At 45.9% G+C, this 23,507-nt stretch overlaps 1 protein-coding gene across 4 annotated transcripts in view; it reads left to right on the plus strand.

Annotated features, from left to right (window-relative positions):
• Positions 1-23,507, plus strand: part of ASB4 (ankyrin repeat and SOCS box containing 4) — a 56,294-nt gene that overhangs the window by 15,351 nt on the left and 17,436 nt on the right. Inside the window, exons 3-5 of one of the 4 annotated variants that reach the window (XM_030550607.1) lie at positions 13,193-13,683; positions 15,378-15,491; positions 20,928-22,028. In XM_030550607.1, coding sequence (XP_030406467.1) covers positions 13,193-13,683; positions 15,378-15,491; positions 20,928-21,116 — 794 coding nt within the window. In that variant the 3' untranslated portion in view covers positions 21,117-22,028. Of the gene's footprint in view, positions 1-13,192; positions 13,684-15,377; positions 15,492-17,345; positions 19,655-20,031; positions 20,400-20,927; positions 22,029-23,507 lie in introns of those variants that run through there. The other 3 variants (XM_030550609.1, XM_030550608.1, XM_030550610.1) reach the window with 3 other exon arrangements.

Consider the following 23,507-nt stretch of genomic DNA (forward strand, 5'->3'; position numbering starts at 1 on the left):
TTGTAGGCGTGCACCAGAAATGCAACATGTTGGCTCCAGGTTGCCTTCTGCTCTGGCCGCAAAGTCCCTAACATATCCAATAGGGTTCGGTTGAACCTCTCTGGCTGAGGGTCACCTTGTGGGTGGTAAGGCGTTGTCCTCGACTTTTTAATACCTGCTATCCTCAGCACCTCCTTCAGAAGGTGACTCTCAAAATCTCGTCCCTGATCCGAGTGTATCCGGGCTGGGAATCCATAAACTGAGAAATATTTTTCCCACAGTACTCGAGCGACAGTGGTGGCCCTCTGATCACGTCTGGGATATGCCTGCGCATATCGCGTGTAATGGTCGGTCACTACTAGGATGTTCCCAATATTCCTCTTGTCCACTTCTAAAGACAAGAAATCAATGCAAACCATCTCCAGAGGTTTGTTGCTGGTGATGTTCTTCAGATATGCAGCCCTCGTGGACAGAGTTTTCCTTTGAACACATCGCGCGCAGGTCTCACATTTCCTGCGAACATCTTCAGCCATCTGTGGCCAATAGAATCTACTGCGGATAAGTTCCAGGGTCCTCTCCATCCCTAAATGTCCAAAGTCATCATGCAGGGCCCTCATGGCCAGGACTCTGTAATCTTTTGGCAGCACTAGTTGATTCCGTTGCTTTTGTAGAGGGTCTGTGGTCGTGCAGTGTAGCACTCCCTGAATCAGTTTTAGTTTGGTCCATTCTCTCAATAGTAGTTTGCCCTCTGGGGTAGGTGGGACAACCTCAGCTGGGCCTCGCCCCTCTCTTTTGGCAAGTAGTGTATCACGAATGTCAATATCTTGCAGCTGGGCCTCTTGCCAGTCAGCCATATTGAGCATGGGCAAGGGAGATTGGTCCAAAGCAATATAGTTAACTGAAGCAGAAGGCACGCATTCAGAGGGTAGGCCCAAAGTTTCAGCAACACATCCATGAAGGCTCTCATGGGCCTCCGGCTCTCGGCGACTTACACTGCAAATAGCTCTCACTCCATCCGTGGGTATCACAGCAAGTCGTGGTGCCTGTGGACGCCTGGACAATGCATCTGCATCTACATTGCTTCTCCCTGATCGGTATTGAATGCTGAAGTCATAGCTAGCCAAAGCGGCCACCCATCTTTGCCCTGTAGCATCCAGTTTAGCACTTGTTAACACATAGGTCAGTGGGTTGTTGTCTGTCCACACCTGGAACTGAGCCCCATACAAGTAGTCTCGAAATTTCTCAGTGATGGCCCATTTCAAGGCCAAGAACTCCAGCTTGTGGGTGGGATAGCGGGTTTCACTATCAGACAGTCCTCGGCTGGCAAAGGCTACAGGTTTACACTTGCCTTCCACCTCCTGGTACAGTACTGCCCCCAGACCCTCCAAACTGGCATCAGTATGCAGGATAAATGGCTTGCTTGGGTCAGCAAATACTAGGACTGGGGCATGAGTTAGGCAAGTAATGATTGCTCGAAAAGCCCTTTCACATCTCTCATCCCACCATGGCCCAAAGGGTTCGAAGGGGCCATAGTGTCTCTGCACTGAAGGCTTTTTATTCTTGGTCTTAGATTTGTCCTTGCTGGACTGATATCCCCTGGTAAGATCATTGAGGGGTTTTACAATTGTAGCATAGTTTTTCACAAATCTGCGGTAATAACCACTAAACCCAAGGAAGGTCTTGAGTTCTCTGTAGTTGCTTGGATGTGGCCATGTAGTGAGTGCTTCTATTTTATCAGGATCAGTACTCACACCCTCTTGGGACACGATATGCCCCACATATTTCACCGAGGTCCTGCAGAACTGGCATTTGTCAATTGAAAGCTTCAAACCATAATCCTCCAGCCTATCAAGCACTTTAAGAAGTCTTTCTTCATGCTCCTCCAAAGTTCTTCCAAACACAATCAGGTCATCCAAATAAACTAACACTTGTAGTAAATTCATGTCTCCCACAACTTTCTCCATAAGACGTTGAAATGTGGCAGGTGCTCCAGAAATCCCTTGGGGCATGCGTTCGAACTGATAAAACCCTAATGGGCAGATGAAGGCTGTCTTCTCCTTATCTTCTTCACCCAGAGGGATCTGGTAGTATCCACTCCGAAGATCCAACACAGAGAACCACTGGCTTCTCAGCAAACAGTCTAAGGCATCTTGAACTTGAGGCATTGTGTACTGGTCAACCACAGTACGGCAGTTTAGGGTGCGGTAGTCAATACACATCCGGATTTTCCCATTCTTTTTAAGGACCACCACAATGGGCGAGGCATATGAGCTGCGGGACTCTGTAATGATGCCATTTGCAGCCAGCTCTTGAAGATGTTGTCGCACATCTTCCATCTCGGAGAGAGCAAGCCTCCTAGATCTCTCTCTGAAAGGTCGAGAGTCATGTAGTCTGATGTTGTGCTCTACTCCTTTTGCACATCCCACATCCCACTCATGCAATGAGAACACCTTGGATCTTTCACAAAGTTTCCTTCTTAGGCGATCTTTCCACTCCTCAGACAATGGTGAATCTCCAAAGTCAAACTTTGCTGGGTTTATTGTTGGCACTTGAGTCTCACACTGGGTTTTACAATTGATTCAGGCTCAAAGAGGTCTGCTATCTTTTGTCCTTGCCTCACAACAACATCTCTACTTGTTTCATTAGCAATCAGTATAGTCACCTTTTCCTGGGCTTCAGCAGGTAGGGTTATGACTCCACTGGGGACCAGCACTCCTTCCGGGAGCTCTCCTTCAGCCGGCTGCTCTATCATTGCTAATGCCCCTTTACTGCCTTTCAGCCTGGTACTCATGACAAGTACTTCTTGCTCCGTCCTTGCAGGCACTACTAAGGGGGTTGTACCCATGTACTTCAGTGCCCCAATCGGTAGCTCAGATGTCTCCTTCTTGGTGCTCTCAATTTTCCTATAGGCTTCAGCACAAAGCGTATGGATCATCAGGGTACTCAGGTACTGGTCCCCAGCCCGTTGTCTGCAGTAATCCGCGAGCACCTTGAAGAGGCTGGAGTTGGTCCCTATCAGCACAGACACATCAGAGGTCCCTTTCGGGTCAGGGCATATTAAGGCAGCGGTGTCCACCTCTTGCTTTACCCCAGCAACCTCCTCTGGGAATTCCAGGTGCACTATGACATACCCTTGATAGGGGTATTCATCCATGCTGAGGCCACACAGACCAATGCCAGTCAGTGGCTGTATGGGCAGGTGCCTAAGCATCTGTCGGTAGAATGACTGAAATATAATAGTCACTTGAGATCCAGTGTCAAGCACAGCTTTACACTCCGCCCCTTCAATCCTCACCATGACCTCTGCTCGAGGCCCTATCAGTCCTGCAGGGATCCCAGCTGGATGGTCTCTTCTGGGGGAATCTTCAAATCCTCTAGGCCTAGGTGGTCTCCGTCCTCGGACCTTCTGGCAGCTACTGGATCTCTTCCAACTAATCCTCAGCTTTTCATACACTAAGGAGGGGTTCTCTTCCTTATGGCAGTTAGCAGCACTGTGCCCATCCTGACCACACCGGTAGCAAAAGAATTGTCCTTTCCCCATTCGGCGAGCTGGGACGGTGACTCTAGATACTGACTTCTCTATCATCACAGTCTGAGGCTCCTTATTACTGGAAATCTTAGCTCGGTCAATGATGCTTTGCAGCTCAGCTATCCGTTCTGTCAGGACTTGCATTTGTTGGGCAAGTTCCTCTGTGGTGCTCACCATCAGTACACTGGCCATTGGCGGTGGCGTCGTGCTGGCTGGTTCCAATGTTTGGGCTTCCCAACACTCGCTGGCTGCCTGCCTTTCTTCTTCTTCCCTGACCTCCTTTATCAGCTGGGAGTAACTTGGGGGATGCTCCTGCCGTTCTCTTAGTCGGAGATGAAGTAGGATTGGGTTCCGATACTGAGTCCCTCTTACAACTTGAGCCAGTCTGGTCTGATCCATCTGCTCAGCAGTCACTGCTCCCCTCATAACAGCTCTCTGAAGTAGTCTCTCCAGCCTCTGTATATAGGCTGAAATTTTCTCACCCCTTTGCTGTCGGGAATTAATGAATTTACAGTAACTGTCCTCAGGGCCCTCTATGCTGCCAAAGGTATTATCAAGGGCCTCTAGGCAGTCCTTCACACTGACCTCAGGGTCAGTGAGCTTCAGGGTGCGAATTACATCTAATGCTGGGCCACTAAGGCTCTCTATTAGACATCGTCGCTTTTCTACATCAGGTACGGCCCACTCCCACAGCATTTCAGTAGTATGCTCCGACCAGAGTTCAAACTCCTCTTCCCCATCAAATAACCTTAACTTACGACAAGAGTTCGACGTAGCATAGGCCAACACAATCTTTTCCAATATATGCTCCAGTGCTTTTGCCCAATCATAGGCTGAGTCTGCCGCCCCTGAGCTAGAGGCTGCAGGACTGGGGCCCAACAAACCCGACATATTAGCCATTATACAAACAGTAGTTTCCTCAAAATATAAACACAATTATTTCCCAATACAGTGGAACACTCAACAGGTGCTTGCAAGGGGTACTGACCCAGGGATCCCGGACAAGCCCCCAAAAATGTAACCCTTCTGCCCCTCTGAGTTGGCAGCAACAAGGGCCAGGTTCAGTATCCAGGGGTTCCGGTTCAGTAACACAATGCATAACCGGCTCGAGCCCCCACCCAGTGACCTGGGACACTCACATACCACACCCCCCTGGGCGCCTCTAGGAGGCAGTACTTCCCCTCTCGCAAGCACGGAGTCTGAGTGTAGCAAAATCTTTTTAATAAAGGAAGGAATCAATGCGGCATCCCATTGGAGAAACACCACAAACAGGGTTATAACACAAACCATAAACAAAAACCCACCTCCAAGTACGTTTGGCACTGTCCTTTTTCCCTTTAGGGTTTTATGTCCAATCACCCCAAAGTCCAACAACCCAAAAGTCTCTGGTCAATGCCACCCCAGAGTTCGAGAGTTTATCTGTAGAGGTCCCTCCTCCCAGCCTGGGTAGAAAGGGGCACCTTACGTGGTCTGGGGCCAACTGCCCTGCCTCTCCGTGGGTTCTGCTTCTGCCTTCTCCACGAACTGCTCCGCTTTACCAGCTGCTCCACTCTGCTCCTCCAGCCATCCTCAGAAACTGCTCCGCTCCACCAACTGCTCTGCCCCATGAGCTGCTCTGCAAACTGCTTGGCTCCGCTCGCTCTGTGAGCCGCTCCACCCATCCCACAGCTACTCCGCTCTGCCAGCCACTCTGCTGCCACCAGCTGTCCCATAATCCGCTCCAGCCACCCCCGCAACTGCTCCACTCCACCAGCTGCTCTGTTCCACAGTATAACTTCAGGCTCCCCCACTAGTTAGCACAGTACTCAGTGCTCTCAGCTCAGTTATTTCAGCTCTTTAGTGATTTCAACTCTTAGTGATCTCAGCTCTTAGTGGGGGAGCCCCAGTGCTAGTGCACCATTAGCCCAAAGTGCGTTCAGCTCAGTAACCTGTATTTAGATTCTTGAGGGAATAAAAAAAACCCAACTCTGACATTCCACAGTGGAGAGAGTGGAACTGGTGCTTCTGGCTCCACAAGGCAACTGCACCACCAGGCACAGCTACCTATCCCCAGCCTCTCTCAATTCACTGGGTTTGGAACCCATGTCCCTTGTCTAGCAAGTACCACCCAACTGAGGGTGAGTCATTTGTCACCAAGCAGTCCCATAGCTCGGCAGTCTGGGATAGGGTAGGCGTGCCTATGCAAATACACTCTCTGAAATTCTTTCCACCAGATGTCAGGGTAGAGCTTATCCTGACTCTGCTTACATATACATTATGATACAGTCTATAATTACATGATCACAGGACCTCTGTCTCCTTAAGCACCAGATGGCTAGTACTCGTGAACAAATAAACCTTATTCAGTAGCTTGTTTTGTCCTTGTTAATTGTGTGGACCCGGCTTTATTTACTGCAGACAGTGGGTCTGGGTATGGTCTGGGTCTGGGTCCTGGCTCTGAAGACAATCATTGCTTTCTGTCATGGGGTCTCTGTCTCTCACCACACTGGCACCATCTACTGGCCATTTTGGGAATTAGCTCTGTTCAGCAGGTGTGCCTTCCGGGGGGGTGGCTCATCTCTGCCTGCAGACCTACTACAGTTCCAGTCTTACTGCCTCTGCTTCATGGCACAGCCCTCCAGCCATGTCACACTCCAGGTTCCCCCCTTCAGGGGAAGTGACACAGGGGACGACTTCTTCCACAACAGTCTAGCCCCTTCTTGCAGCGGATCAGCAATCTATAGGCTGGCTGCTTCAGCAGCAAGTGGGTGGCCCCAGCCCAGGGACCCTGTAAGCAACAGCTTTCCACCGCCCCTTCTTTCTTTCTTCACCAGTCTGTCTCAATTCCCCAGGCCACTTCCCTGCAGCCCCAACACCTTTGGCTCCTGCACCTTCTTCCCAGGACCTCAGGCCTACAAGCCCCAGCAGCCCTGTTCACAGAGCCAGCCAGCCAGCCAGCCAGCCCCCTCCCTCCCTAGGACTACCAGCAGCAGACTCCCTTGGTCTGGCCTGCAGCTTTCTTTTCTATGGGCCAGCTGGGCCCTGATTGGTTAGTCCAGCCACTGCCCCAATTGGCTGCAGCCACTGCCCCAATTGGCTGGTTTTTTGCAGCCGTCCAGGCTGGGTTTTCACCCGATCAGGGCCAGTGCAGGGCAGATGCCCCATCACACTTTTCTTCTGGGTTTTTCTATGGCGCTCATCAGTATGGTATCTGAGCACTTCACCAACACTAATGAATTTATTTTCACAATACCTCTGCGAGATGAGCTGTCAAGTATCAGAGGGGTAGCCGTGTTAGTCTGGATCTGTAAAAGCAGCAAAGAGTCATGTGGCACCTTATAGACTAACAGACGTCTTGGAGCATGAGCTTTCGTAGGTGAATACCCACTTCGTCAGATGCACTGGTTTCATTATCTCCATTTTACAGATGGAGAATAGAGGGGCAGAGAGGCTAAGGTCAAAAGTGTCCACTAATTTTGGCCAATTTTTTGACTGATTTTTCAGAGTATTTTGCACTATATAGCACTTTCTATGTTCAAACTATAGCTCCCATTGACTTCAATTGCAGCTGTGATTACTCAGCATTTCTGCAAATCAGACCCTAGGGATTTTGAAAATGAGGGACACCCAATTAGTGACTGCGTATGCAAGTGATTTGCCTTGTATGACATAGGAACCCTGTGATAGAGGCAGGGATAAAATCCAGTTCTCCAAAGCAGTTTTCAGCTGCCTTAACCATGAAACCATGCTTTGTCTTCCTGCAGTCCCTTGCATGCCTTCTGTCAGGGTCAGGTCATGGGTGACCAGACCTAGTAGTTAGAGCCAGAATCTGCAGTCATGAGATAGGACTCTTGGTCTGGGATACCAGGAGATCAGAAGCAGGAGACAAACTGGAGATCAGAACCACCAGTTGGGAACCAGAATCTAGGCTGGGACAGGCTACCAGCGTGTCAGAGGCAGGAGACAAACTGAAGGTCAGCAACCATAGGTCAAGTTGGGCTGGAATGCCAGGAAATTGAGCTGGGGAGTGGATAGTATAAGCCACACAGCCCAGAGAAGGGTGAAACCTAGTTGTTCAGACAGCTTCCTGTTCCTGCTGCTAGCTAATCAGCTGCTTTGAGACTCTGCCAAATGGACCTCAGGGTGGGCACTCACACTGGGGTTGGGCTTTATGGGTCTCAGGTAAGCTATTGCTAATGGGCTGCTAGGTGAAGGATTGGCACAGGGCTATACTCATGAACCTTGCAGGCTTGGGCTTGAGACTCCTGAATGATGGTGTCTTCTGCAACAAACAAAGTAAGGGTACTGCAATTAAAACTTTCTTCATTTCCCCCTCTGATGCATCCTCTAGAGTAGGCCTATCTTGTGCACTGAATGAAGCAGGGATCCCATTCATAAAAAACAAAAAGTAATAATGCAATTAAAGTCTGCATTGTAGTGCATATGTACAGACAACCTGAATTCTGCCGTTGCTTAACTTTTGAGTGTTTGACTTTGCAACCGTAATAATGTTTTTAATGTAGTTTTGTGTGTGTAATTTCCTAGGTTTTTTAAAAAAGCAGCTGGAAAAACAGCTATGCCATCATACTGACACCCACATGGGTCATCAGCAGGGTTGAAACCTTTAGATGTGTTACATAGAACTCTGCCACTTGAGTTAACAGAGTAACTTATAGTAATAGTAGGTTGTTATCCTCCTTGTGGGCCAGCACTAGGAGGAAATGAGATACTTTACCAGAGGGTTTAACAGATATTTGCTGACGGCAGAGAAATAGTAAGATTTCAGAGATCTAGGGTTCCATTCCAGTCTCTGGAGAGGATTGTGCTCTGCTGAGCACAGACTGTTATGCCCATTCCCCAAACATGGCCTTTTCTGCCCCTTCCTCGCTAATCTATTCCTGTCCCAATCCTGTCTCATCCCCATGCCTGGCTTCTCATCCCACTCCCATTCTTCTCACTTAGCCTTTCCCAGTCTCTACTCCTCAGGTTTCTCATCCTAGTTCCAGTCTCCTTGCCCAGTAAATCCTAGTCTTCCCCTCACCCCCCAGAATTCCCATCTCAGCCTCACCCCTCCCCATCCAGTCTGGGTAACCTTATGTAGCCATTCCCAGTTGCTCCCCACCTGTCATCTCCTTGCACCCAGTCTCTCTCCACCTCACAGCCTCCAGTATCCCTCCCTAGGCTTCTCATCCAATCTCAATTCCCTCCAGTGACTCCTTGTCACCATCTCTTTGCAGAGCTAGTCCCATTTCTCTCGTTACGCTCTGTTTCCTCATCAGATTTCCCCCACCTCCTTCCCACTGCTCCACTCATTCATAACCCCAGTCTCCTTATCCAGTCGGTCCCAGTCTGCTCTCTTTCTCCTCATCCATCTCAATCTCTTTCACAGCCAGGGTTTCCCTGTTCTCTTCTGTTGTCTCCCTGCCCAACCAGTCCTGATTTCTCCTGTTTCCCCTCACTCTCCTGGCCCAGCCAGTCCCACTCTTCCCCCTGGTCCTCAGTCCCAGTCCCTTCTCCCACTACCCTCAGTCTCCCTACCTCTTCGGACACCATGTCCTAAGCAACTTCCCCCACCCTACCACCTGTTCTGGCTCTTGTCTCCTCTGCATTTGATTTAGGCAGCTTCCTTCCTGCAGTCTGAGACCAGCGGAGGGTGGGGGTGAGGGACCATGATAGCGCATGAGAAAGACAGGCTACTTGCTCTCATTTCTGGTGCCTGGACCCAGACCCACCAAGGCTTGGAGCAGTCAGAAACTGCAATTTCAGGAAAAAACCCTGCTCAGCTCCCTGCAGCCACAGTCTGGAGCATGCTCATCGCAGGTGGAGTCTTCAGGGAATTAAGCTGCACGTCTCTATTGAGCATGTGCAAACTGTGATTTTTTAAAAAAATGTATAGCTTGGTCAAAGTTGGGCCAGTTTTCACAAGGATGGCAAAAGGCCCACACTGACACAAAGGCCACTCCCCTTGCCAAATGTAAAGTCATTGCTCCAAAGCATGGGGATGCTAGAACTGCTAAAAGAAAAGGTAATTAGAGCCATATATTTTCCCTTAGCTTTGTACTTGGAAATAGCTAAATCATTCTGGCTGAAATTTTCCAGAAAACGTTCAACCTGAGACAAACACTCAGCATGGGAAGTTTCGGTCCAAATGCTTAAAACATGGCAACTGAAAACAGGGTCTTATAATGGAAAGAGTTGGGTAATCTCAATACTAGGCAGTGCTATCAGTCCCACCTATTATCAGAATCATGGCAAATGCAAGTGCTTTGGTTTCATTTGCTACATATGTCATTACTGCAGACCTTTCCTTAGTTCTCAGAGCCAGCATATGCCTTGTGGGCAAAGCAATCTGTGATCCCAAATAAATTACCACACTACTTTCCTTCGGCCGGAAGATACCTATTATTTTGTTTAGTAGAAAAGAAAATTAACGCCATCAATTTTATTCTGCCTGAAGCAAATAATCCTGACAGCAGGAGTTAGATTCACTATCATAGGAAAGCATAAAAAGACAAATGTGCTCTTGCAAATGCAGTGTAAGATGCATGTAAATGAAAGTCTGTATTCTAAAGGCTTCCTCCTCTCATCTATCACTAACATAATAATGCCTTACAATTACAGAGCCTCCTTTCATCCAAAAGCACTTTACAAACTTAAACTCCTGTGCAAATATTGAGACTCCACACAAAATGGAACCACCTCTGGGGTGAAACATGGCAGCTGATTAATGGGACATGGCAACACTACACAATCAGACATGCCTGTACTGAAGGCTCAAAGATGTACCTCTCACTCCTACCCTCACCCAACTCACATCTCCAGTTGTCTCTCTGATATCTCTGCCTGCATGTCCCAGCAACAGCTCAAGCTTGGTGTGACTAAAATTGAGCTCTTCATCTTTCTCGGTTTCCCCATTTTCTGTTAGTGTTAGCAAACCTCCTGTCCCTCAGCCTGATGAGCCAGACCTAATTTTTCACACTGCTTTCTCCTCACCCATTCTTGATGCTGACACAAAATCCTGCCTGTGCTAGCAAGGGTGGAAAATTTTAGAGCAATCAGCCCACTGAAGACATAGACATGTAGGGACTTTCATAGGACTGAGCATCAGGAAATCTATGATGCCTGCACTTACCCTCTTCTGTGCTCCTGATTCCCCTCCATTCTAGGAGGTGGAATCTCTCAACTTCTTTTATAAACAGTGTTTAATTTTGCTTCTGCAATGGCTTGCAATTACTTGGGGCAGACTGTTTGTAGCTAGGATGGAGTGAGATGCCCAGAGACTCAGCCACAGTAACAAGGAAGTAAAGACACCTCCAGTTATTTTGGCAGAAACAACACAAAAAGCAAGACAGACTTTATGCTCCTTTTTCTTTGGCCATCATTCGGAAGCTGCAGACACTGACTGCCCAGTAGATGGTGCTGTTGTTTCAGCAGGAATATTAATTTAGCACCGAATGCTGCAGTTATACCAATCCTATTACCAGCTTGAAAAAAGGGCCAATCCTCAGCTGTCGCCTTAAGTGGAGCTACACTGATTTACACCACCTGAGGGTCTGGCTCAAAATACTTTTCCTCCTGGACTCCCTATTCATGAGATGCATGCAGCAATCTGTCAGGTGTGTTGATTTGTGAGGGGCTTTCTACTGGCATTAGAAGTCAGAAGTATCCCCTTTTCTTCACTGCCTAATTTATAGTAGAAAGAATTTCAGATACAGATTTGGACCTGAAACAGAATGAACCCAAAAGATAGAGACAAGCCCAAGCTGGGAAACTTGCATCTGAATCCAAATGTGGATTTTTTTAAAGCTCATGAGTGGAGGCACGGGAAACTCAGAGACCATTGCTATGGACCATCTCCACATGGAACACGTATCCTTCCAAACAGCTTCCCAGTCTCTTTGAAAGGTTGGCTCCAAAGTGGCCACTGACTGTGCCCCCTCTTCTGTATCTGCCCTATATTCTGCTCAGGGCCGGCTCCAAGTTTTTTGCAGCCCCAAGCAAAATAAACTAGAAAATAAATTAAATAGGGGGGCCGGAGTGCCGCTGCCAAAACAAACAAACAAACAAAAAAGCCGAGTGCTGCACCTTGAAAAGTTCCACCCCAAGCACATGCTTGGAACACTAGTGCCCAGAGCCAGCCCTGATTCTGCTCCAGGGGAGGATGTGGTTTACTGAAGACTTTGCTGGTGGTAATTTCCAACAGATTTTTGGAAATTTGCATGGCCCTGAATCTGCTCCTGAGTGGACCTAGTCCAGGGATTTGGATTCTGGTTGACTGCCTTAACCAATGGATTCTTGGCTATTCTGGGGCAGGTGTTTCCCAATCTCTCCTATTGGAGCTGTTCTACTTTGTATAAATAATTAAATATTCATTGGGCAGAAAGCCAAAGAATGATGATAGCCCAGTGGTTGGGGTGCTCATCTGGGATGCGGGTGACCAAGGTTTAAGTCACTGTTCTGCTTCATTCTCCTATCACCAAGGTGAGTGCCCTAACCATCAGTTATTGGTAAGGCTGTGAGTTTGTCATGGAGGTCAAGTCATGGATTCCATGACTTTCCGTGACCTCCATGATTTCTGCATTGGCCAATGTGCCTGGCTCAGGAGCAGTTCAGGCAACCCTTGTGCCAGTCGCACTGGCCGCTGCTGGGACAGTCTCGGGCCACCGTGCACCCCCCCCCCAGCAGCAGCAGAGTTTGGGTGTGGGAGGGGGCAGGGGGAGGGAGCAAGGGGTTAGGACACAGGACAGGACTTACCTTGGGGGCTCCCCAGAAGTGGCAACATCCCCCTCACTCAGCTGCTAGGCAGAGGCACGGCCAGGCAGCTCTGCAGCCAGGAGACTATTTTAGTCTATTCCAGTCTTAAGGCTGGAGCCACCAGGTGGCGATTTCATTCAGTCTTACAATTTCTTTTTTTTTACCGTACTAGTAGCGTCCAGTCTTTGAAGAAATGCTGTATTGTTGTTAGTTATGCTTTGAAATTTCTTTTTGGGGGAGCTGTGGCAAGCAGTAAGGCAGTTTGCTCTGTGCCTTACATGCTCTAACTAGAGTCAATTCTTGGAGACAGAGTTTCTCTCTAAGAACCGGGCAATGATTCTTATGCTGAGGTTCCTGAAACTGGGGATTGCCTGCATGCTGTTTGTGACCACCTCTGTTCAAGAACTTATGTATATAGTGTAAAAGGAACAAATTGAACTAAGAATATACCCAGACTCTCATTTCTCTTCCAATGGGAAGCCAATCTGCAGGGCCTCTGCAACTTGACTGAAAGGTGACACAATTCTGATCTATTCATATTCTGATCCTCTGCCAGTTAACATGGTATTTAATCAGAAGAGCCACTTCTCCTTTCTGCAGCATGCTGTGGAGGAGAGCATGTGGCCCTCTGGGAGGAACTTCTGAGCTAGACAGGCAAGCAAGTGATATGTGTGCTATAAATACTTAGAGAGATAGCCCACATGAGATGTATGCATCTCTAGAAAGAAAGAGATTTTTGCGTTTGCTCTTTTGTGGCAAGGGGTGACCTGATGAAAACCTAGCTAGAGATATTTGCATAGAGAGAAGAGACAAAGAGGTGGGGAAAGAGGATATCATAAGTGGAGCTTTGATTACAGAACAGAGCCATCATGTACAGCATCTTCGTGAAATTGGCTTAGAAAAACAATGTGTATTTGCACAATGATCTCCCTTGATTCTTCTTCTTAACAGGAGCAAATGTGAACATCACAACAAACAATCAGGATGAAGAGACTCCCCTGCACACAGCTGCACGTTTTGGCGTCCCTGAACTGGTGGCATTTTACGTGGACCAAGGAGCAAATGTTGATGCTGTCAATGCCCACATGGAAACTCCACTGGCCAGTGCAGCTTACTGGGCCCTTCGCTTTAAAGAGCAGGTGTACAGCCTGGAACACCACCTAATCTGTAGGATGCTGCTAGACTATAAAGCTGAAGTTAATACTCGTGATGAAGATTTCAAATCACCCCTCCACAAGGCTGCCTGGAACTGTGACCATGTGCTGATGCACGTACTGCTTGAGGCTGGGGCTGAAGCAAACCTGATGGACATCAATGGCTGTGCCCCCATACAATATGTTTTGAAAGTGACATCTGTGCGGCCAGCTGCCCAGCCTGAAATTTGCTACCAACTTTTACTGAATCATGGAGCAGCTAGAATATATCCTCCACAGTTCCACAAGGTGAAGGATGTATATGGTGCAATGGTGCTACTCTAGAGTAAAGTTAGAGTGAAGAGATGATATTTTGATCTGGATTAGCTATTTGGGACAGATTCAAAGTTCAGATTTGAGTTCAAATAAGGTGAGGGTTTGAATCAGGATTTGATGTGACCTGTTCTTGTGAGATTTTGGCCCAAAATGACAAAAATCTTGCAAGATCAGCTGTTCTCATGAGATTTGCACCTTCTCATTGTTCCAAGAGAGCAGCTACTGATGCCATAAATAGCCTTTTGGTTTTGGAGTCAACCAGAAACCAAAACTGTAAGTGTTGGTTGAAATCTAAGGTTTCGGATCTTCCCTCTTCAGATATACTGATATGCCTTAGTCAAACCCAAATTACTGGGCTTAATATAGGGGGAACCAGGTGACATTTAATGGTTTGTGATATGTAAAGGAGGCTAGACAAAGTGATCTACCAGTTTCTTCTGGCCTTGAAATCCATGAATTTTTGATGAATCATTTACCCCTGAAATTTGAAGGCATCACATTTGAGTTTTAGTCCTCTACTAACATGCAGTATAAATGGGTAAAGCCAAAGAAGAGGGTTGACTAGAGAGTAGTGGGGAGGAAGATCAAAATATTTGCAAGATATTCCTCAAAGAATTCCTTGAGGTCTGCAAAGTCCAGGGCACTCATCAACATGGGACATATAGATATTTATATCATTATATATATGATAGGCTTTCTGTACTGAGTAGGGAACACAATATGAACCTGTCTATGCTAGAACCTAAAGTGTTTTCACTACTGTTTGAGGAAGTCAAGACCAGCTTGTTTTCATAGTATAGTAGTATAGACTGGGCCTTCCCTTGAGAGAGTATTGTGTAGAGGACTGGGAGTCAGGCCTCCTGTGTTTTATTTCTGCCTCTGCCACTGACCTGCTGTGTGAGGTGTGTCAAGTCTCTATGCCATCATGTAACCACCTGTAAAATATGTAATACTTTAGCTCATAAGGGTGCTCGGAGGCGTACATTATTAATGTCTGCACAAGGCTGTGCGGAAAGGTAAGCATCCAATAAATGCAAAGTGGGATTGCATGAATGTGAGCAAGGGCAGGATTTGGTCCACTCTCAATTAACAAGTCATATTAGAGTCAGAACTGTGTCCAGGGCTTTTGCATGATTTAAAAGCTTGACTACTTACTTATAACAGTGCTATTTTCCATCCTTCATTTTACAGTGTTAGTCGGGGCAGGACTTTTGTTCATATTCAAGGACCTATTCTCTGCTCAGGCATGCCTGAAACTCCTGTAATTAACATTCATCAAAGTTATGCCCTATGTTCGGGAAGGGGAGTGGGGAAATTGTTAGTACATTTGTGACTGACAGCCTTCAGAAAGCAGGGAGAAGATTGCTTCCATTCGTGAAGGTACACTCTAACCCGGATGTGGCCTAATGGATAAGGCAGTGGGGTAGGAACTGTGAGAACTCTTTTCTATTCCTTTCTGTGGCACTGATCTGCTTTGTGACTGGGGGCAAGTAATTCATCTCTTTTTCCTCTCCCACCTTCAGTCTGCCCTGTCTATTTCGATTGTAAATGGCCATCTCTTACTATGTCTTTGAACAATGCCCAGCACAGCAGGGCACAGATCTTAGTTGCAGCTAGTAGGTGCTACTGAAATTTAAAGAATCATAATGTCTGCTTCCCTCTTGCAGGTGTTGCAGGCCTGTCATTCCCACCCTAAAGCCATTGAGGTTGTCATTAACTCATACGAACACATCAAGTCAACATCAAGGTGGAGAGGAGCTATACCCGATGACGTCTTTGAGGTAAGCTTTTAATGAGCTTCCACTTGTGTTTGCAATGTTTGCCTCCCTAACATTTCCACCCAGTCACAGAAAAGTGATTGTAATTACAGATAATGCTTTGGAAAGCCTAATCCAAGAGGACAGGATGAGTATTTTATAAAATGGCTTGCACACAGAAACAGCGAACAGAGAATGCAGTGCTGATTCTAAGCAGTAGCACTGAGAATTTCAGAGCTATGTGGAATATTCAGGTCTACACTGCAACTTTAAGTGACAGTTCATTTTTGAACAGGGTATTGGAGGGAGTGCACAGCAGGAAAAATAGATACTTGACTTTTTTCATATGGAAAGTTTTCTCACAGAAAAATACTGTATGGTCAACAATGATTTTTTTCTTTGTCAGAAAATATATGTTCTGAGCCAAAAAAAATTGATTTTCCATCAAGAAATATAAAAATCCCATTTTCATTTCAAACCAGCATTTTAAAATGAAATGACAAGTTCTGTTTCATTTGGACATAAAAAGTCACCATGTTTCTGATTTTCAGTTTAAAATAAGTAAACAAAAGGATTTGCCGCATCAGCATGTCTCTTTGGAATGACAGATTTTCAGTTTTGACACTTCCGAGTCAGAACTTTTCAGAAGTTTTCATTCTGTTAATATCTTTTTTTGGATATTTGAACTTCCTATTTGGATTTGGACCAGACACTAATTTCAAAATGTCAAAATTTCCTTTTGGATTGAAATTCCATTTTCAGAACTTTTCTAAGTAACAGTCCCTAGAGGAACTCTGGCTGAGCCAGGCACAGTTTCTCTAGGGCATGGGAGTCCATTATCCTTTAAGTCAGTCTAGCATGTGTTGATTGTGCCCCAGTTCATCTCTGCTGGCTAGGATGGAAGGAAGCGGACAGCTGTGGCTCCTTCCACTTTGGAAAGCTTAGTGCCATTGCCGCTGCTAGGTTCATGCAGTCTTTGCTGTCAAGGAGAGCAAGGATTGTGACTGTGGCCGACCTGTCTGCATGGCCCTCAGTGAGTAGATTTATAACATCAGTAGATAGTATAAAAATGCCATGTTGCGTGTATGTGACACTGTATGTTTTTGAGCCCTGTTATGGTATTTCTGGCAATTTGGTCATAGTTCCAGAAGGAGATTCATGACATGTATATACATCCATGAATAAGGCTGCTGGATGAAAACAGAAGGGGCCTGGGCTGGGGGTAATTTAGGTGAAAAAAATCAGCATAGACATACCCTGAGTCTCCTCTGAAATCAGGAATAACTTCACTGAAGTCAGTGGAGGAACATCATTGTGAAGCTGGTAAAAATGGAATGAACATTGTCATAGGATGAGCTACTGTGTTATACTATTCTGCCAGTAGGTGGCACTCTGTGTAAAAATACTTTATTTAAAGGTAATCCTAGCCAGACCTAGCAGTGCATTACAGGATCTTATGATGAACATATCTGGTGTGGATAAGTAAGTTCTTTAGCCAGTTCACATCTAGTACAGAAGTACACGGCATGGTGTTATCTGTGGGATTAAGAACAGAAACAAAAGGAAAACAGCAACAAAGCTTGCAGACAGAGGGAACAAAGATTGCAGGATCTCATCAACATGCCACTCTTCAATGGCCTGGAGAACTTCAGCTTTGATAAACTTTCAGAATAGACAGACTGGAAGCAGTATTTTGCAAGACTTCACATTGCTACCAAGCTCCACAAGGAAACTAATGATATACAGGTATCTTCTTTAATTTATGCTGGGGGGAAGCAAGCAGAGCATATCTTTAAATCCTTTTACTTTATTGACGACAGTCACAAAGATGACTATGAAAGGGTTCTGGCTATGTTTGATTCATACTTTATATTTCAGAGAACTATGATAGAGCACATTTTCACCAGAAAATTCAAGGACCAGGGGAAAATGGTGAATGTTTTATTGCAGTTCTGCATGCATTTGGTTGAAAACTGATTTTGGGAAAGCAAAACATGAAAATACCAGAGACAGTCTTTCACAGATGCTACAATGAAGAGAGATCTAACTCTAGCCACAGCTATTCAAATAGCAAAGCAGCCTGAACTGGTGAGGCAGCAAGAACATGGGTAACTTGCTAAACTTGACAAATAAGACACTAAGTTGGAAGCTGTGAACAGATGTAGCAGGAGTGCTAAAAGTCGTTACCATAAGACCCCTGATGAAAAGAGAGAGAATTCTCAGGCTAAGAGGGACAAATTCCAGAGTAAATGCACAAGGTGTGGAAAAAGTCATATCCTAAGAGATGATGCATGTCCAGCCAGAGACAGATGGTGTATTAAATGCAAGAAGTATGGACATTTTGCAGCTGTTTGCCACACCAAAGCAGTCAGGGAGTTGACTCATATAACAGACAATCAAGAGCCATTGTTTCTGGGATTTATCAAGTATGAAGACATAGAGCCTCTTCCAGGAAAGTGAAATCGAATATTCATGGCAAGATTATTGATTTTAAAATTGACTCAAGAGTTGACATCACAGTTAGCTCAGAAGGGATTTACAGTCATCTTCAACCCCTCCAAGGGCTTAAATCACCTGACACAGCTTTCACTAGCCCTGAAGTATTGTGAATTGCATGGGTCAGTTCACTACAGAAACAACTTACAAAGACAGAAGCTATGTACTCAGAGTACATGTGCTCAAAAGATCGAAGACCAACAACTTTCCCAGCTACAGTGTGGCAGCCATGATGGGCCCAGTGAGAAAGGTGGAAGATTTGGATGGAGGATTTGATTATCTTGAACTTTTGAAAGGAGACCCAGCACAAATCCATTTAAGAGGCAATCTGAAGTATACAGTGTACAAACACTTCTGCCAAAGAGCCCTTGGAAGAGACTAGTTACAGATTCATGCAAATTCAGAGGACATAATTACCTATTCATTGGGAATTGTTTTCCCACCTATATAGAAATTTTGTACTTGAAAGACATAATATGTCACAGTGTTATTGAGAAACATAAGTGCATGGTTGCTCACATCTGTATTCCAGAACAACTAGTGATGGGTGATGGACCACAATTCACTGCAGCAGCATTTAAGACATTCCAAATGAAATATGATTTTGATCATATTATTAGAAGCCCACATTACCAGCGAACGAATGGAGAGGCTGTGAGAGCTGTCCAGGCACCCAGGAAAATCCTACAGTAGGAAGATCCAGTCCTTGCTCTTCTGAGCAGAGGTGTAGTTTGACTTCTATATTTGGGGGGGCAGGGCCTGGCAGGGCGGGGCCAGCTCCACATGGCAGGGTCCAGAAACGGAGCACCACCTCCACCCCCTGACTCCTCTTAGCAGGCCACCCAGCCTGTCTGGGTTGGGCAGGAGGCACAACCAAAAATTCTAACTCAAAGGGGAAGTTGGGGGGTCAGCTCAAAAAATTTGAAAACTACTGAAAGTAGGGTGCATGCAGGGAGTAGCGACGGGCTGTGTTCATTGAGGGGTGCAGCTCAGGGCACAGGGAGGGGCTAACTAGGGGCTCTGTGCCAGGAGAGCCCCCTTGTGGTTGCTGTTCCCTGAGGGCTCTGTCAACCCCAGAGCCTGGTTCTGCTCCGCCTCTGGGCAGATCTTACCCACTGCATGGGCAGTCAAAGGGGGCTGGGAGTTTAGGAGTAGCCACAGCCCCAGACACCAGCAGTAGGAGATGGGGGAGCGCCACGGCTGCCTGCTCCATGGCACCAGCCAGAGAAGCAGCCGCTCTGCACTGCCCAGCTCTGGTTTCCTGCCTCTGACCTGACAATGGTGTGGAGTGTCAGGGAGGGGAAGCAGAAGAGAGCGTGTGTGTGTGTGTGTGTGTGTGTGTGTGTGTGTGTGTGTGTGTGTGTGTGTGTGTGTGTGTGTGTGTGGCTGCCCCTGGACCTGCCTCACTGTGGTTAAGGCACTGCAGTTTGGGGGGACAATGCCCCCACCATGCCTCCCCCAAATGCTGCTCATGCTTCGAGTTACAGATCAACACTAATAGTGGCTACTGGATATAGTCCAGCACAATTCATGGTGGGAAGACAACTCAGAATTACTGGTCCTATTTTGGAAAAGAACCTAGCTCCATAGTGGCCAGAAAGAGAGTAGCCAAATTGGATAAAAAGGTTAAGTGATGTCAAGTATCAGAGGGGTAGCCATGTTAGTCTGGATCTGTAGAAGCAGCAAAGAGTTCTGTGGCACCTTATAGAATAACAGACGTATTGGAGCATGAGCTTTCGTGGGTGAATACCCACTTTGTCGGATGTATGCATTCACCCACAAAAGCTCATGCTCCAATACATCTGTTAATCTATAAGATGCCACAGGACTCTGCTGTTTTTACAAGGTCAAGTGAGTTTATGAACACTTTCACAACTGACGTCACTCAGTTAGAGAACTGTCAGGTCTAGAACATGGTGACTGTGTTTATGTCAAATTGGATGGAGAAAAAGGATGGACAATTCCAAGTGCTGTAAAGAGAAAGAATTCAGCACCCAGATCAAATGTGATCAAGTCTAGTGGTGAAGAGTTCAACAGAAGTCATTGACATCTACAATTTGTTCCTCAGAAAGAAAAATCAACAGAGCAAACTCTATAGGTGGCAGATACAGAACAAGAAGAAGACTCAAGACAGTCGTTGCAACTAATGGACAGCCAGATGACCAAGCTGTTACATGTTTGGGTCATGTAATTAGAAAACCAGCATGATACTGAGACACTTAATAGACTGATAGGTACTGAACTTCAAAGATAATGTGATAGGGTAAATACTGTAAATGGTAGGAAAGTAGATCTTAAAGGGGGGATGTAATGGAATGCCAAACTGTATTATACTGTTCTGCCTGTAGGTGGCACTGTGTATAAAATACTTTGTTTAAAGCTAATCTTATTAAAGCCATACCTGACAGTGCATTAAAGGATTTTATGATGAACACATCTGGTGTATATAAGCAAGCTCTTTAGCCAGGCCATATCTGGTACTGAAATGCATGACAAATATCAGATCCAAAGATACTTTCAGCTGTTCTTAAAATTCAGGTAACTCTGAAAGTCTGAGCCAGATATAACAGTCTCACTTAGGGTATGTCTGCATTTCAATCAAGCTAGTTTGGGTACTAGTAGTAATGAAACCGCACAGTATGGGCTTCAACATGGACTGTACAAGCATATCTGGAAGCTGGAGTAATTATGGCAGTGGCTGGTCCGTGATAAAAGTCTGTGCTGCTGCAGCTTCACTGCTACCAGTATTTGAGCTAGATTAAAGCTAGTTTAGGTGTGTCTACACAAGTTGGAATCATGTGTAGACACATACTTAGATGCTACTGCTCAGTAAAATGAATATGTCATTGCTGCAAAATGTATCATAGAACCACAAGATGGTTATAAGTGCTTTCTCCAGATTGCCCAGTTTTATGGGAAACGAGGTCTTATTGACCTAAAATACATTTTGTTTTGTCTTTGCAGAGGCATAGAGATTTCTACGACTCTCTGTTCACCGTGTGCAGTAATTCACCACGGTCGCTCCTGCATTTATCTAGATGTGCTATTAGACGAATATTGTTCAAAAGATGCCACAAAGGAGTCCCTTCACTTTCCATTCCACCTCCATTGAAGAAGTACTTGCTTTTAGAACCAGAAGGAATAATTTATTAAGCCTTAGAAGAGCAGACTGATAGTCCGTGCAATCTCTGGGTTTGCACACATGTGGAGGGAATTATCATCAGGGAGTTTTCACTAGGAAAAGTTGAAGTTCTTGACAAAATTCGTATGCAAAGAAGGATCTGGTTTCATAAATACCAATGCTGAACAGCTCTCTCCATTATATATATTGATCCTTCGTTCAATCTAGTTTTAAATTAACTGAACCAAGTGCGACTTCCACCACTTCACTTAGGTAATGATTCCACTGTCTATTAGTTATCACTGTGGAGAATGTTTTCCAGATATCCAACTCAAACTGCCCTTGATATTGTTTCAATTTAGTTTTCTTCAACCATCATTTCAGGAAGAACAAAACAGGATAGTGTCAGAAAAATATCTTTCTCATCAGAGTCAGCTACATCTTTCCCCAGAAACAAAAAGATCAAAGGGCTTTGAATGAGGCCCATAGACTGAGTTACTGTATTTTAAGTTGTTTTCCTGTGGATTGCCACTGAATTGGATGTTAGTTTATTATGTGCTGCATTGCATCACATCATATAATGTTTTGTCATTCACTGCAATTACATCATTGTGCAAGTGGAGTAAAGAAGAGATTAGCAGTGTTTACATTCATACCTGTGTGTGATGAAATTCCTACTAGTGTGCGTAATGTGTGTCATTCAGTAAACTTGCACGCTGCTGAAGAGTTCACCATCACCGCTGAACTGCATCATATGGTAACTGTGGCAGGTCACCATTTCAGCTCAGTCCACAGTTCATAAATTCAGGTCCTAGAGAGGAATCTGGATAAATTGCTGAGCTGATGGTCCTGCAGATCTTTTTACTAGCTGTATCTCTTGTTTGTCCACATCAGGCCAGATCCTGCATGGTACCAAAGAAGAGTATCTGGTAAAAAAAACACAGGTAAAAAGAGTAAGTCTGGGGCACAGAGAACCTCATTCTGAGGTAATAAGAGTGATGCTATATCCTGCCTAATAGAAGAAAAAAGGCATAGGAGGGGAATGCATAGCAAATTGTCCTTTTAGTATGATGAGAATCATGCATAAGCCCATGTCTCCTCAGAGAATGGTGAGAGGGAGCAGTCATATAGGGGGCATGAGTCTTAATGCTACATAGAGTTTGTCTACACTGCAATTAAAAACCCAAGGCTGACCTGTGCCCGCTGACTCAGGCTTACTGGTCTAGGACTGGTTCATTGCAGTGTAGATGTTCGGGCTGGGGCCGGAGCCCAGGCTGTAGGTCCCTCTAAGGAGGGAAGCCCCGAGCACAGGCTGGAGCCCGAGCCTGAACATCTACAGCTAAGCTAAACAGCCCCACAGCCTGAGCCCGATGAGCCTGAGTCAGCTGTCACGGGCCAGCTGTGGGTGTTTAATTGCAGGGCAGACCTACCTCAGTGCGCACTACTATGCCTAGCACTTCAATTCAGGTGCACCCCTGAAGAGCAACAGCTGACCACAGGCTATCGTGTACCAATGACAAGAACTTACTGGATCAACCCTGAAAAGTAAATCAGAATGATTACAGCATGCTTGGCTCCTTCTTATTTAGCCTGAGCAATAGGAGTTGCATTTCAGTCAGAGAGGTGGTATGGTCTGAGAGGTGAGGTGCCTCCATTTTATTCCTGGCTCTGCTACTGAGGTTTTGTCTAACCCTGGGGTGGTCACTTATCTCCCCTATGCTTCAGTTTCTCCATCTATATAAAGGGGGCAACAATCCCTGCTACCTGATGTCCTGAGATACCACTGAGTCTACCTGTTCTGCCAGCATGGCCCCTGTCAATAACCTAGTCCCAGATTTGGACCTTAGCGTCCAAAATATGGGGGTTAGCATGAAAACCTCCAAGCTTAGTTACCAGCTTGGACCTGGTACTGCTGCCACCACCCAAAAAATTAGAGTGTTTTGGGGCACTCTGGTCCCCCCAAAAACCTTCCCTGGGGACCCCAAGACCCAAATCTCTTGAGTCTTACAACAAAGAGAAATAAACCTTTTACCTTCCCCCCTCCAGGTGTTCCTGGAGAGATACACAGAAGCAACCTCCATGAATCTAAACAGAGGGATTCCACCCTCCCCGTTCCCAGCCTTGGAAAACAGAATTACCGAGAGTCAATCTCTCTTCCCCCCTCACCCAGAGGGAATGCAAAGTCAGGCTAGTAAATCTAACACACACAGGTTTCCCCCTGACTTCTTCCTCCCACCAATTCCCTGGTGAGTACAGACTCAATTTCCCTGGAGTTCCCCACTAAAGAAAAACTCCAACAGGTCTTAAAAAGAAAGCTTTATATAAAAAGAAAGAAAAATACAAAAAAATGGTCTCTCTGTATTAAGGTGACAAATACAGGGTCAATTGCTTAAAAGAATATCGAATAAACAGCCTTATTCAAA

Source organism: Gopherus evgoodei, chromosome 2 (assembly GCF_007399415.2).
Source record: "Gopherus evgoodei ecotype Sinaloan lineage chromosome 2, rGopEvg1_v1.p, whole genome shotgun sequence".
Taxonomy (NCBI): domain Eukaryota; kingdom Metazoa; phylum Chordata; order Testudines; family Testudinidae; genus Gopherus; species Gopherus evgoodei.